Genomic DNA, 15,892 nt, shown 5'->3' with positions numbered 1-15,892 from the left:
TATCACTTCTCAGAATAATGACTGCTGCCTAAATTCATAATTCATGGAAATGTTACATTTGAGTTAAAGTACGGTGAAAATTAAGATGAATTTTCATCATCTAAATTCACAGCCCCCCCCCAGATTGAAAACCCCTTGCTTTATAATAAAAAACCTACATGATCAAATCTTATTCATCACTTAGTGTTATTTATCACCTAGCTTAAAGTACCATAAAAAGGTGAATTACAATTATTATCATTTTAATATTTTAGAGGCCACATGGCAAAATGAAAAAAATACTAATTTTGGATTTTTATTTTGATATTTAATGTGATTCTCTACAAGTCACTCCCCCTCTCTGAGACTCAGTTTCCACCTATGTCAACGAGGCTAACAATATCTACACTATTTACCTCATAGGATTGCTATGGGGAAAACACTTTGTAAAATCTAAAATCAGTCTGAACAAAAATTTATTAAATGATTACTACAGGCTGCAGATACAAAGGCAAAGACAGTCTTTGTTCTCAGGGAGGTCATACTTTAATCAGAAAGACTTGCATGAGAAGGTGGGGTTTTAGCTTAAAGAAAACCAAATCAGGGAAACTAAAAGGCAGAGGAGAGGGGGGCAGAGAATTCCAGGCATGGGGTCCAGCCAATGAAGGACATGTAGATGGGAGATGGATTGTGGTGCCCTAGGAATTATAACTAGGCTAATATAGATGGATCATAGTATGTATAGAGGGAAGTGAAATGTAAGAAGCCTGGGAAGGTGGGAAGATTATGAAAACCTTTAAAATAGTAAACAGAAGATTTCATATTTGATCCTGGAAATAATAGGGATTCACCAAAAAGCTCATTGAGATGGGAGATAACATGGTCAGATCTAGGCTTTAGAAAAATCACTTTGGTAACCAAGTGGAGGATGAACTAGAGTGAGGAAAGATGTAAGGTAGAGAGACCTCAACGGGAGAATCTCCTACAAGCAGTCATAAGAGTCTGCCTGATAATGGACAGTAAGGGAAAATCACTACCTCTGCAGGCAGTGTATTTCCCTTTTGGACAGCTTTGACTGTCAGAAAGAGTTTCATTATATGTAGTGGAACTATTTCAGCCATTGCTCCTAGTTCTTCAATTTGGTGGAAGTCAAAAGATAGCTCTCCAAATACCAGATGATAGCTATTATGTAACCTTTAAATTGTCTCTTCCCTGGGGTAAATATCCCTATGAATGTTCTTATGGCATGCTCGCCAGTCTTTCCACCATCCTGATCATTCATCTCTGGACAGACTCCAGTTTACCAATTTCCTTCCTAACATTGAGCAAGCAGAATTTGCTTCATTTGTTCCACCTTCTCTGCACTGAGGCTACAGTTACCTTAAGGAATTAGAGGATGAAAAAATCAAGTGTGAAATCTACAATATCACACTTCAGTTTCCAAGGCTCTAACATTTTGTTGGTATGGGGTCTACCATCATGGATGGAGTTCACACCTGTGTTTGCAGAATTGCTATGGCGGTAGCCAGTCAATATCACTTTTTTTTTTTTAGGAGGGGAATTGACTCATGACTTCATTGGTATAGAGACTACCTATTGAGGAAAATCCTTGGACTAATTCACATTGGCATCTGCTCTGTGACTTGTAGGAGATGCCAGAGGCACCGAAAGGTTACATGACTTGAGCAGAGTATGAGCCAAAGATCTCCTTGACTCTAAAGACCACTTTCTATCCACTATCCAATTCTGCATCTCTGGATAATACCATATTAGTTCTTAGGTTACCAACCTAAGTAACCAAATAAGTTACTAACTTCCAGTTTCCTCCTCCAATCTCTCCCTTCCAAATTCATGCATCTACACACCCTTCATCCATGTAGACTTTTCCAGTTTATCTGATTATTCAAAGAATTTCTAAACCATCAGTACCTATGATGGAGGCCCTGAAAAGATAATGATAAAGGTAGCCATGTAGCCCAAAATTCCAGAGTGGTAGTGATGCTCAAATTACTCATAGGTTATTTATCTTGCAGCAAGCCTTCAAATTCCAGTAAGAGAGGCAGCCAATTGCCAGAGGACTGTGACAGTCTTAACAAATTTTCCAGAAAATAAAATACTAACACAGATAACAGGTATTTCTTTTTCCTTTGGCAAATATTAGCGCTTCACAGCTAGCATATCTAGCCTGCTTAATTGGGCCCATAAAAACATGCTAAGCTATTTTACTTGCCACCATCTTATTCTTGTGACTTTGGCTCCATAGCTTTTCACAGACAGGAAAACAGCAGGGGAAAAAAACAACCAACAATGAAACAACAAACTCCCCGACAGACCAACTGAAAAGAATCTTGAAGTTTCAAGTGAGATTTTACAAACACTGCAATCTGCGTGTATTTATCTATTTTAAAAGAGTGAATTGAATAATTCAGGGGCTCCTTCGAAAAAGAAAAAAAAAGGCATCACAGAATTTGAGCAGCAAATGGGAGAAATAGAAATGGGAAGGGGTGAGTTCCTGGTAAAGAACTATATAGAAAATATCCAAGAAGAAGACCAGAGGAAAAAAATGAAAAACCCAGGGAGGGACATATACAAAATAGCAGCCTTCTTTAGGATGAATTTTTGACTTTATTTTAAAACAGTTATGGATCCCAAATGTCTATCATGAGATCACTTTATTTCACAATACTGGCTTTTAAGCCTGGCTGGTACTTTAACTCAATTTATCCCATTTTTAAAAAAGTACATTGTGAGATAATTCCTTCCTCTTCCCCTATCCCAGCCAGGATATCAGAAATTCTGTTGTGTTATGGTGTCAGAGAAAGGACAGTTGCAAGTCATCTTAATCAGATGGAAATAAGCCTCTGGAGCTTTCAGACAAAAGTCAGTGCCCATTTCTGGGCCCATAGAGATGCACTAGGTGGTGTCTGCTCAAAAAAAGGTGAATTTTATGATCTTTATCAATTACTTTGAAGAGTTTAGTATTCTCCAAAAGTGACCACACTTAGCTCCCCAAGTCCTGCCTTGTTGGAAGGGTTTGACTGACAGGAATGAAATGTGAGTTCTCATAGCCTTTGCCCCCCTTCCCCCTCTCAGGTCTCTGCAAGGGGCTTGAGCAGTACGCTGGCAGACCCTGAGGGTTGCACCATTGTGGTCAAGTTTCCCAGGCTTGTTTTTTTTAATTCCTGGGCAGAAGGTAGGAGCGCTTTTCTTTGGCTTGGGAAGAGGGGGGTGGGGTGGGGGAAGAGTGCCTGTGATTTCTAAGATGCACATTGGAAAAACTCCAGCACAATGAACACTCCTCTTCTTTTATGACAGTGTGCTTTCTGGGGTGAGGATGCAAGGTCTTAGAATCCAGCTGGCCAAGGAAACTTATTTTCCTCGAAACGGAAACGCTGGCCACTCTTGGCAAAGTTCAAATTGCCCAGAGCATGGGAAATGCATGCAGACAGAAAGACATACAGACAGACAGATGCACAAATGGGGCCTTTTCTTTAGCCATTACTTTGTCCTCTTACACACTTATCAACCAGCCAATCAACAAGCATTTTTTCAACGCACAATACTCTGTGACTTCAAAGACAAAGAATGAAATAATCCTTACTCTCAAGGGGTAATATTCTAATATTAATTATGATTAATTTTCTAATATTTATTGATCACTGATTGCCTGGGCTAGGCATCATAGGATGGCAGGAATTCAGCAGCAGACTATGAAGTCATTCTAGGCATGGGGAACTGTATAAGGAAAGGTATGGAGGTGGATGCCTGAGATCAAAACAAAATCAGAAGGGGCCTCAGAGGCCAGCTAGTCCAGTCCACACTTGAGAGAGAAGTTGAGTCCAATGACCTACAGGTTTTCCTTTAAATTTCATATTTATGCTAGAGTAGCATCGTTAAATCAAATGCTTGAGGTTTGGTGTATAGCAGACTAATTTTGACCCCATAATAGTTATCCAAAGTAAATTCATCGACTGGATGAGCCTCTTTAAATGAGGGGGAAAGAGACAAGGGCAAATAGATCACAATCTATGCCCTCTAAGAGCTAACTGCATACAACTGAGTGAATGACTGGGGTGGAGGGGTGGGGGGTAAGGTAGAACATGGATAGAGTGCTGGACTTAGAGTGGGTTAAGGGTTCAAATAGGCAACATAATGGATAGAGTGAAGTACCGGAAGTCAGGAGGATGTGAGTTCAAATGTGACCTTAGACACTTACTAGCTGTGTGACCCTGGGCAAGTCATTTAACTATGTTTATCTCCATTTCCTCATCTGTAAAATGAACGGGAGAATGACCTTGGGCAAATTACTTAACTCTTCATAGCCTCAGTTTCCCCATCTGTAAAATGAAGATAATTACAGAACTGACCTCACAGAGTTGTTAAGATCAAATGAAATAGCATGTCAAGATGTAAATGTGAATGTTAATCATTATTAATTAATTATTAACAAGTATTTGGTTCAATATGATTCAAAGTAGGATGAAATGGAGAAAAGTGCAGATCTAAACAATGCTGTCTTAGAAAATCTGAGCCTTGAGCTAAGACTTCTGACTGGGGAAAATTCAAGAAGATTCCCTGAAGGAGTTGTTGGTACCTGAAAGGGGGAGAGGAACAGGCACTCTGTACTAGGGGAAAAGCCAGCACAGATGTTGAAGGTGGCAGACAGTATGTTCAGTTCAGGGAGTCACCTTCTGCCTTGTGCCCTAATTTAAAGCAAAATCAGGTTTGTTTTGGGATAATCCCCTCTCCTTTTTTTGTGGCAGTGAGGAAGGTGTGATCTAAAGTGAGTGTTCACCAGGCTGTGAGAGGACCAGCATCCATCAGGTTCCCATCACCCTAATTTTTCCCCTGAAAGGCGACAAAGCTTTCTCTGGGATCAAGGAGCCAAGGCCCAAGCTGTGCCTCCCTTTATGCAACTTCCTGGCTGCCTATATCATCATAGTTATGTAGTAGCTTCCTGGCAAGGATGTACCGGTAAATGTTTAATAACTGGCTTTCTGAAAAGAAAAAAAATGTATGTATGGCATACTTTAAGTTTAATCTGAATTATTAACAGTATCCTCATCACTTCTTTAAGCCTGAACAATCAGTAAAATAACAAATCAAGCCCTGATGTGCAGCATTCGCTGATTTCTGAGGTACAAATGCTCACACTGAAAATTTTAACAATTGAATCTCCTAAGCTTATGAGCTGTCTTAGCACAACCATGCTTTCTGGCTCCATACCCTACAGAGAACAGGGCCCTTCAGACTTGCTGGATGTCCCAAGAGCACTTGCATCACCAAATGCAAGGCAAGAGGGGTGCCCTGTCCACTCAGACTAAATATTCCAGTGTCCTTGTTGAATATCCTTTCTATGCCACACCTAAGTAAGCCTCCTTTGTTTAGCCGAAGGATCTGTGAATGTATCATTCTGCTTCAGCAGCTAATCCAAACCTTGACTCAGGCCTATCCTTTACATACGCCCTTCTATGGAAGACCTCAAAAGCCTATGTGCTCTTTTTCTCTGAAAAATTAAATCTATTCAATTCTGACATCTTCTACAATAAAATTAATAGCCACTAGGATTTATTTGAAAGTACCAAGTCCTTTTCTAAGGAGCTGGGGTCAGATGACTAGTCCTTAGTAGGATCCAATGATTGGATGGGAAGAGCTATTGAACCCTTCATTTAAAGAGGCCTGTCCAGTCAATGAATTTACTTGGGATAACTATTAGGGGATCAAACTTAGTCTGCTATACACCAAACCTCAAGCATTTTGATTTAATGATGTTACTTTAGCATAAGTAAGAAAATTTAAAGGAAAACCCATAGGTCACTGGGCTCAATTTCTCTCTAAGTATGAACTGGAATAGCTGGCCTCTGAGGCCCCTTCTAGGTGTGAGAGTCTGTGATTTTGATTCTGATCTCAGGAATCCACCTCTGTGCCTTTGTTTATACAATTCCCCATGCCTAGAATGACTTCTATTCCCTTAGTTTGCTGCTGAATTCCTGCCATCCTATAAAACCTAGCAGAAGCACCATCTTGAAGCTCACTCTGATCACTGTCTATTGTTAATGACTTTCATCTTTTAATATCAACAACAGTTTTTTTATATTGTATATATTACAAAATATACATATATATATATATATATATATATATATATATATATATATATATACACATATATACATATATATCTGTGTTTATATCTAATCCCCATCCCTACCTAGGCTACAAACTCAATAATGACAGCTGGAATTGTGACTTATCTAAAATTTGTATTTCCTCTACTACCTAAGCACATTGCTTTCTTTTTGGTTTGTTTATTACTGAATGAAGAGATGAAAACATTTCCACTGTTTCTCCCCCCTTCCCCAATAGAATTAGCTTCTTTGAAGCTGGTGTTTTGGGGCCCACCAATTATATCACACCAGTGAATTCCAGTGCCTTGTAATTAAACTGTAGGGTTGGAATAGGGAAAGAGAGTTTTGGAAGAAGTATGGTGCTGGTGGTATTATGAACAGACACTTGATTATTAAAATATTGTCATTCCTGCTCCCCTTGCTCACTTGGGGTGAAGTCTGTCAGGATGCCCCGTGCCACATTGTACCCAGTATCTACATGGAAGGAGAGGAAAAGGACAGGAGAGGTATCCTTGTCTTTTCACATAACTAAATCTATGCCAGACATCCTTCTAGAATTTTATGATAAATCTTTTTGTCTCCTGAAGAATAAAGTACTTGAAATAACAAGCCATAGAAAGTTCCCTGTGATCGAAAATATTGCTTGCTTCTAAACAACGGCTCTCGCAAGATACTGGGGCAATCATCAGTGTGAATTGTTCAAAAGTCAATATACAATCTCAATACACAATACTGGCATAATGTTCATGCCTCTATGTGAAAATCACACTCCTGACGTTAGTTTCTGATGGTTCACTTCTACTAACCATTTATCTATCTTTTTTCTTTTAAACTTCTTAGTGAGGATGGTTTATTTGCATTATCTATTCGTGCTTGCCCAAAGCCCCGTGACCCAAGAAGTGGAAGGCAAAGACTTACATCCAATAGGTAGTGAATAATTTCCTTGTATTGCAAAATTAGCAGAGATATGTTCTACCCGTACCTACAAATATCCATGTTCAATAGTGGTGGCAGGAGGCAATATGAGGGCAATTAGAAGGAGCTACTGTAGATGAGTGTGGTTTGATATATGCAAACAATTTCCATGAGAAGGCAGGGGTATTGTCTGGAGAAGTTTCATGTCTATGAAATCCAAGTCTCTAAGTTAACTTGATATGTCTAGAAACCGGAAAATTCCTTGAAGAGTACAGCGCTTTTGCAAAGCTTTTTATATTATAAAAGACTTTTTTTATTAAAAAAGACTCTAGTAATTAGGACCAGGCAGAAACTTACCCAATGCTGCTCATAATCAGAAGGCCTTGCTCGCACTTCCTCATCTTCATATAAAGAAAAGCCTTCTCTCCTGGCCTGTTGATATTCCTTCCGTAACTTCTGGATTCGGTCAGCACATCCACTTGTGGGGCGGCCACTGGAAAACAAATGATCACATGGGAAGATGTTTACACAAATGCACAGCACTACTGAAAACTTAGTTTTTGATCAAAAGGGCTTATAAATTTAGAGGGATGGGCCTATATGAATTTAGAAGGTTTCACAAGGCACTTGAAGCAAGTCAGAGAAAATATAAAAATAGTAATGCAAATTAAAAAAAACCAGACTTACAAATAACATATGCTTCTTGAGTGGGATATTCACTTACGGGCCTGATCTCTTATGGGGATTAAAATATTCAATGTCTTTTCTTACGATTGAATAACTGTAGAGTTTTACTACATTTTATTTTGCACAATTATCTTACTTTTTCCAAAAAAAAAGTCCCTGTGGATCCGTAAATGTCCATTCTTTAGAAGGGGGGGGGGAGAAGGTTCAAATCTAAGATTTCATTCATCCGGGAAACTATAAGTGTGAAAATTAATAATATTAATCACATTTAATGTTCATATAGCATGTTAAGTTTCACACAAACACTTTACGTGTTGTCTCACTTGATTCCAACTTGTCTCCCTGGGAGGTAGGTGTCCTATTTTACAGAAGAAGAAAGGGTTTACTTAATTCAGTTCCACGTTGCCTGCTTCTCTTTTTCTCTCTAATGGTTCTCTAAAGTTAAAGAGGAAGAATTTATCATAGAAGATGGAGAGGAGAGTGGTTGCTGGCACAAGGTATGATATAGACAGGTATGGGAAGGAGAAATTAGAATGTCAGGACAGGTAAAGGTGAGGGAGGGAACAGAATTTCCTTCCTTTAAAGGGCAGATCAGATCATAAAAAGATAAAAACGAGATTGGTGGCTTCAGCAGTAACAAAATTACACAAGGTGTCCCAAAAGTCTTAAATTAATTCTAAGCCATGAAAGCTTAAAACCATACTAAAACTTTTGGGATAACTGCTAAAGTCTATTCTCTAAATGCTTTCTTCACTGAAACCTGAGGAGGCAGTGACTGCTGGCATTCCTACGTCCAGTTTACAGATGAACCAATAGGAGAAACTATGGGAGATGGCTTAAGTCACACCATTAGTGTCGGAGTAAGAACTTGAAACCAGGTTTGCTGAGTCTGGAGGTCAGTGCTCTTTCTACCCTTACATACCACCTCTCTACGGTAGTAGAAACTGTTGATAATCAGAAAACTTTGCTTATATGATCTTAAATAAGTCACTTAAACTCTCTTTGCCTCAGTTTCTTTATCCATCAAATAGAGTATCTGGACTTCCTAACTCACAGTTTGGTCATTAAGAGGAAATATGATAATGTATGTAAAAATGCTTTGGAACCCTAAAGCACTATTCAGCTATTGATATTATTACAACTCACAAATTGTATATTTGATTTTTTTTAGAAGCCAAGTATTGGAAGTTAGGAATGAACAATGAGAGAGCACTTATTATGTTATATAATAATTATATATAATATAATACAATGTATTTTAAACACCAAATGTCACAGCAGATCCCATTAAAAGCACAAACTTGGTAACACCCTGGTGTTGCCAGACAGAGATGCAAATCATACGTGTGAATCATAGTGATAAAATAATGGCTACAGATTTTTTGAAACATGAGAGTTCTCTATCTAGAATACAAAGACTTTGAAGAAGGCAGAATCATAATTTCTATTTCCTAAGCCTTCCCTAAAATAAAGATGAAAGTAGCCAGGAAATAGTATGTCTTTAATGAAAGCTTATTAATTGAGTAGCCTATTAAGTCTCTGGTAAAAACCAAACCTCTGAGACTGCACATCCTTATTTTTATTTGGACATGTTAAAAAAAGAATCACACCAAACCACAAGTAAAGAGTTTCCTACTATGCTTCACTGCAGTATTTTATTAAAAAACTCCAACAAAAACTTCCCTCAATATTTAAGAGAAAAAAACCAATATTCCTTTTTTTAACCATAAGCAGGCATGAAAAAAAGCAGCACTATATTATAAAACAACTTCACTCACTCTTGAGTAATGTGAGATGGATATGATGCCCAATCCAATGCTCATGCAACAGTTCTGAATTTCAACTTGGCTTCTGACAATTACGTGAATATATGAACCACATTCAAACTCACCAGATGAATTCAATCAAGGCTGTGCAAATATCGCATACATAATCTATTAGTTTACCCCAAAGAAACTGAAGCATTGGATTCAGACACAATGAAGTCATCAGTAATAAAAAAAAAAAAGAAAGAAACTGATAAGGCGATATTAAAAAAAAATACCACAATTTTCCTACATTTGTGGTGAAAAATCATACTTTGCCTGTAAACTATTCTCCCATACGCCTATAAATACATAAATTAAAAAATATGGGTTTGATCAGATTGTAGTTCTCAAGTGCAGGGAACAAGGAAGGAAAACAGATTCAGTTATTTAGGATTCAGAGAATTCCCTATAGCTCTCAGGAACATGACTACCCCAGAAAAGAAGCCCGGTCCCAGAGAAGAAAACGTGAAAAATCCCAGAAAGTCACAAAAACCAGCTAAGGACAAAACCCAGTATCTCCTTACTATCTGTTGACAAGTGGCATCATTTCCCACATGTCCCCTATTTTAAAGAAGGTTGTAGGGCCTCATGAATGAGTCTCTAATGAAAGACTCAACCCAATACAACAGACATCCTTCTCCTTGTCTTTTTACCCTCCCAAGGGTTAAAATAGACAAAGTAATAAATGATAAATGCTAAGTATCTTTTTTGGTTCCTTACTACATATAGTACACTCTAACTTGAACATCACATCAATGGAATGATATCAGTCCATCCTTAGTATTTATCTTCAGAGTAGGGGTGAGGAAAATAATTTTTATTGTTCAGTTGCTTTGCAGTCATGTTCAACTCTTTGTGACCCCATCTGGGGTTTTCATGGCAAAGACACTGGAACAGTTTACCATTTCTTTCTCCAGCTCATTTTACAAATGTAGAAACAGGTCAACAGGGTAAAGTGACTTACCAAGAGTCACACTGCTAGTAAGCATCTTCGGCCAGAGTTGAACTCAGGTTTTCCTAACTCCTGGTCCATGCTCTATCCACTATGCTACGTAGCAACCCTTAATATCAACTTAACATCCAAGAAAAGGTAGAAGATTGCTAATGAGAAGCATCATGGTACAGGAGAAAGAATACTGGTCTTGGAGTCAGAAGACCTGGACCTCAGTTTCCTGATCTGTAAAATGAAGGGGTCAAATTTGATGACTTTTGAGGTTATTTGCAAATGATCCTACTGTGGATGGTGCTGTGCTAATTGCATGATAAATTATACATACATGGCAAAGACCTGATCTAGGAGTATATAATCTAAAACTAACATTGTCACCAACAAATACAAATACATATGTATGTGTGTAGAAGTATATCTCACACAAGATTGCCCCCAATTATGCCATCTTAAAATATTTATAATTGACCAATTAGAATATTTAGGGCAGCCAGATGGCACAGTTTATAGAGTGCTGGTCTTGGAGTCAGGAAAACTCAACTTTTTGAGTTCAAATCTAGTCTTAGACATCTACTAGCTATGTGACCCTGGGCAAGTCATTTAACCCCAACTGCCTTGTGAAAAAAAATTCACACAGGGAGAAGTGGCTATCTGAATTTGGATTTGAATTTTGGTCCTCTGATTTAAGCATCCTGAGCTTCAGCTTCTCCATATTTAAAGTGGAAATAATGGACGCTGAGCTACCTAACTCCCAGATGTGCTGCATCAAATCAGATGGTTCATTTAAAAGTGTATTGTGACCATAAAATGGTGCAGAAACAAAAAAACTATGATTGTTTTTGATGTTTTGCTATTCTCCTTCTTGAGGGTAGAGAATAATAATTTTCTACCCAGAAATCTGGGCAGATGAGAAATCCACGCTGGATTGGGGATTGGACCAGCTCCAGAGATTCTGAATTGGTCATCAATTACCAGCTGGGAGAATGAGGCCTGGTAAGAAAATGCAGAGGAGAAAGCTCTAACACACATGGAGCAAACAGAAACTGTGTGGCCCCTCCCTTCTCCCCACACCCCCAAAGAACAAAAACTAATGAATACATACAATACCACATAGAGATATTCTCCCCTTGTACATTCCATACCACTCTCCACAATTTTCTTTGAGAAGAAAACCAATTATTACCCTCTTCTGGAACCACTCCAATATTCCATTTCTTTTCTGAATATGTTAAGGCTAAAATTCTCAGTATAATGGAAGAATTATTTCCTTTAATATTAGACTTCTGTAATACATATCTATATCCAACATAAATTTTGAAGTGTGGTTAGTATATAACTTCAAGGTCTGACTTTGTACTATTTTCTGGTCCCTTAATTTCTATTAGTAATTTGTTTTTCATTCTTAACTACACTGACAAGGTCTTCCTGAATTTTGTGTGCTTTCCTTTCAATCTTTAAGCACTCTCTTGTCAAGATAATTTTAGATTTTAATTCTAGCTTTCAAACTGCTTGCCAACTTTAAAAAGATGGAAATCATCTTCATGCTTAACATCTAAATTCTATTATGGAATTATGGGTAAAGGAATTCACTACCGAGGGGCTAGTTTGCACATGATAAACCTCTCTGAACTTACCGAAGATGCTCTTTGGAAAGCAGAAATATGTTGTGTGGTTCACCCTCCATATAATGCTATGAAGCTCTCCATATTTACTAAAAGACAGAATTTCAGGGATGCTTGATGATTAAAAATCTTTTTTTCCCACATTTTTAAAGCAATGTGGGATAAGGAAAACCACCTTTGTCCTCTTGGAAAATACTTGTTAAGGTAACTTGATTTTTTTTTAGCTAAACAGCTCAAACATGATCAAAGCTTTTCACTTCAAAATTGGCAGGACAAGAGAGAGCTGTATTTTAGAAAGACCACATCAGGCTTTCTCCAAAGTGGAAATCAGGTTTTGAAAACACCTGACAGATCATTGTGCTCATATTCATTAATGGCTCATTATGGAATAGGATCTGATCACTTTCACTCTTCTGTTGTAACCTCCTAGAGCCCAAAGCAAGGTTCTGGGAAGAGAAGCTTTTATTGAAGGGGCATATTTCAGGAGATAGTTTAGTCTCTATTGTGTTAATGCAGAAAACACTGCATTTGGAGTCTGAAGAACTGGGATAGCATGGATCTGGTCTCTGACCCTGAGCAAGCCATTTTTACCTCTCTGATTTTCAATAGCCCCATCTTGAAAATGGGAAAACCAATAATAATGAAAATAATAATAATAATAATAATATTGCCAGGAGAAAAACATTTTGTGAACTAAGTGCTATGTAAACTCACTGAGTTGTGGGAGAGGCAAGGGATAACAAATATCCTCCCAGTCTTCTCTTTAAATATAAGCAGAAAAGGGTCTTTTTTTTTTTTTTTCAGCTCTGCTCAGTATCCAAAGTATTTCAAAGTATTTCAGATTCACTGAAAACCATAACCATAGCATTCACATTGATACTTCCAACTAATTAACATTTCATCGCAAAGATGTCTTTACTTTGTTTGGGCTCACTTAGATTAAAATGGATTTAATAACTGTTATTCAAATTTCATTTCATTCCATTCCAGATAGCTCTGGATTAGACCCAGTGTGAATATTCAAAGAGGTTATGAAAGTAATGCACTTTGCCTCCTCCTGCCCCCAATTACTTACAAAGAATTGCCATTTTCCCAAAAGTACATTGGCCAAAATGGTTTTCATAGCTAGGGCCAGGGCCATCTGAGACTAAGAACTAGCAGCAGCTCCTAAAGGTAAAGAATAAGATTCATTTTTCTTTGGATCTTTTCTAAGTGCCTGTGAGGTACTAAATAAATGTTTATCAGATGAGTGAATGAATGAATGACTCTAACTTGTGCCTTAAATTTGAGGATGGATCTTGCCAGTTCCTTTCAGTATTCACCACCACTACCTGTGGGCATGGTCTCTGGCTTCAGCCTTGGTGACAGGCTGTCACTGCTATTTTCTCTGTGTGACATTGGTGTGGAGGCTCACACTGGTGGTAGAAATAATTTCTGGCTTAATTTGCCCACAGTGAATAGATTAACCACACTATGTAGTATGACGGGCAAGGTCACATAAGATGATGACAACCTGCCATTTAACACAGACTTACATACTTGTATGTGATTTGTCAGGCCTTCATTAAAATGCTTGGTTCTTCATGCATGGACTTTGGAGTTGCAGACAAGGTCAAGATTTTCTCCAGAGTGCTAGAGTATATATTTATTGAAAAGGAAATTTGAATTCAATCAAGTTTCGGTCACTACTGATCACAAGAGCTGCTCAAAAATCAAGTAACTGGATATTTGGAAAGCTGAATGCTGGTCCTATCCCTACTACCACCAGCATGACCATTACCACTCATACTGTTAGCACCAGCATCACCATCAGGAGTAACTTTCACAACTAGTATCTCATTCTATCTCCATAGTTACCCAGCAGGGAGGTGGGGTAGTAATTATCATTCTAATTTTAAAGGTAAAGAAACTGAGGCATGGAAAGGTTTGACAATTTACTGAGCATCAGGCCGTAAGTGAATGGCAGAGTCCAAGATTCATTTCTCCTCACTCTCAAGCCCAGGATATTGCTTTCAGGTCCCCAAGAGGCAGAAGAGGAGAAACTATAAACTACAACCATGTGTTTAAGATCCTCAGGCACTTTCTCTGAAGTTGGCTGGACCTGGAGCCAAAAACCCAAATTCAAATCTTCCTCAGATACTTTTTAACTGTGTAATCTTGGGTGAGTTACAAATCCCTTTTTGCCTCAGTTTCCTTAACTGTAAAATGAGGATACTAATGGCATCTGCCTTCCATGGCTGTTGTGAGGATTAAAGGAGATAATGTTTTTAAAGCACTTAGCACAGTACCTGGTACGATGCCAGGCAGCTAGGTGGTACCGTGGATAGGGTGTTGGACTTGGAATCAGGAAGACCTGAGTTCAAATATGGCCTCAGATATTTCCTAACTGATAAGCTCTGGGCAAATCACTTCACCCTGTTTGCCTCAGTTTCCTCATCTGTAAAATGAGCTGGAGAAGGAAATGACAAACCACTCCAGTATCTTTGACAAGAAAACCCCAAATGGGGTCACAGAGAGTTGGACATGACTGCAATGACTGAACAGCAAAACAAGTGGACACATAGAAGGCACTATGGAAGTGGTGTGGTCATTTTATTATTTCTCTTTCATTGTTAGCTTGAAACACAGTGTTTCCCCAACTCTCCTTGACCCTAATACGTTGTCTCAGTGACCCTAGATTGCCAACTTGAATCTGCCTTCTTGCACTGCTGGCCTTGGTTTTGGAGACCTCATTCTGACCTTCCAAAATGTGCCTGTATTTTCTTCTTTTTCACTAGGTCTGCTTCTCCCACATCCTCTTCTTCATGTTTTCAACCATAGCCTGATGAACTGCCCCTTGTTCTTTGGCCCAACATTCCTACCCATGCTTCCATTAGTAGGGAAGACCAAGTTTCTTTTCTTTGGTCCTTTCAATTACATGTATAGGAGCAGAGGCTCCCAGTCCTGCTGGTAACTTCGATGAAGATCCAAGAAGCCTCCCCATGGCAGTCATTAAAGCTTCTCATTTCCTGGAGAGCAGTGGAGTGAGATTTTCTCCCATGTGATCGATGACCATAATTGAACACTGTCACAGGATCAATGCCACCTCCTCTGCTGATAAAAGTCATTGATCTACCTTGGCATAAGTAGCATGTGGCATTTAGAGGACTCCCTCCTGTTATAACATTCAGCCTTGCTCCCGTAATTTCTTTAAAAATGCCAGAAATTCCATGTGGGTTACACAGACAGTGTGACAACACAACACATGAGTTATTATTCACAGCTTCAACTCAGCATTATGAGCATGTAACACATAATTGCATTATTCTGATACTGCACAATGACCTCCTGGCTATCTGCAACTTATAGAAGCTGATTTGGCTATTACTCATAAAATGTCCCTTTGGATAATTCCTATTTTGAATAGTATTCTAATATATTTCTTCAAACCCAGTGTGATATTTTTGAGTAATTTATACAATTACATGACATTCAAAGCTATGAATAAGCATGTAATGCATTTTGTTTCTGGTCACTTTGTCAATTTTACTAACAATACACAGTTCAGAGAGGGGAGGGGTCAACGCAGGAATGGAATCCATCAAGTGCCTCTCCCAGTAATTCTAATTTTTCCTTAAATATAAAGATTTCAAAACAAGGTTGACTCTTTCCCTAAAAGCATGAGGTAGCAAAACAAGCATTCCATATCTATTCCATTTTTGCATATACCAAGTGTATACAGAAGTGAAGAAAGGTCATTTTAGATAATGAAGGGTAGGCTTGGGGTAGAAGATGACCAAAAGTGTACACGTTACAACATCCATA

General features: G+C 38.4%; 1 protein-coding gene across 13 annotated transcripts in view; it reads right to left on the bottom strand.

Annotated features, from left to right (window-relative positions):
- PARD3B (par-3 family cell polarity regulator beta) overlaps positions 1-15,892 on the bottom strand; it is a 1,282,024-nt gene that overhangs the window by 138,093 nt on the left and 1,128,039 nt on the right. For all 13 annotated transcript variants that reach the window (XM_072620099.1, XM_072620101.1, XM_072620095.1 and 10 more), the window contains one exon: positions 7,380-7,515. In XM_072620099.1, the coding sequence (XP_072476200.1) occupies positions 7,380-7,515 (136 nt within the window). The remainder of the gene's footprint in view (positions 1-7,379; positions 7,516-15,892) is intronic.

This window comes from Notamacropus eugenii, chromosome 6, assembly GCF_028372415.1.
Source record: "Notamacropus eugenii isolate mMacEug1 chromosome 6, mMacEug1.pri_v2, whole genome shotgun sequence".
Taxonomy (NCBI): Eukaryota; Metazoa; Chordata; class Mammalia; order Diprotodontia; family Macropodidae; genus Notamacropus; species Notamacropus eugenii.
The sequence above is the reverse complement of the archived record's forward strand: the minus strand, read 5'-3'. Positions and strand labels throughout refer to the sequence as shown.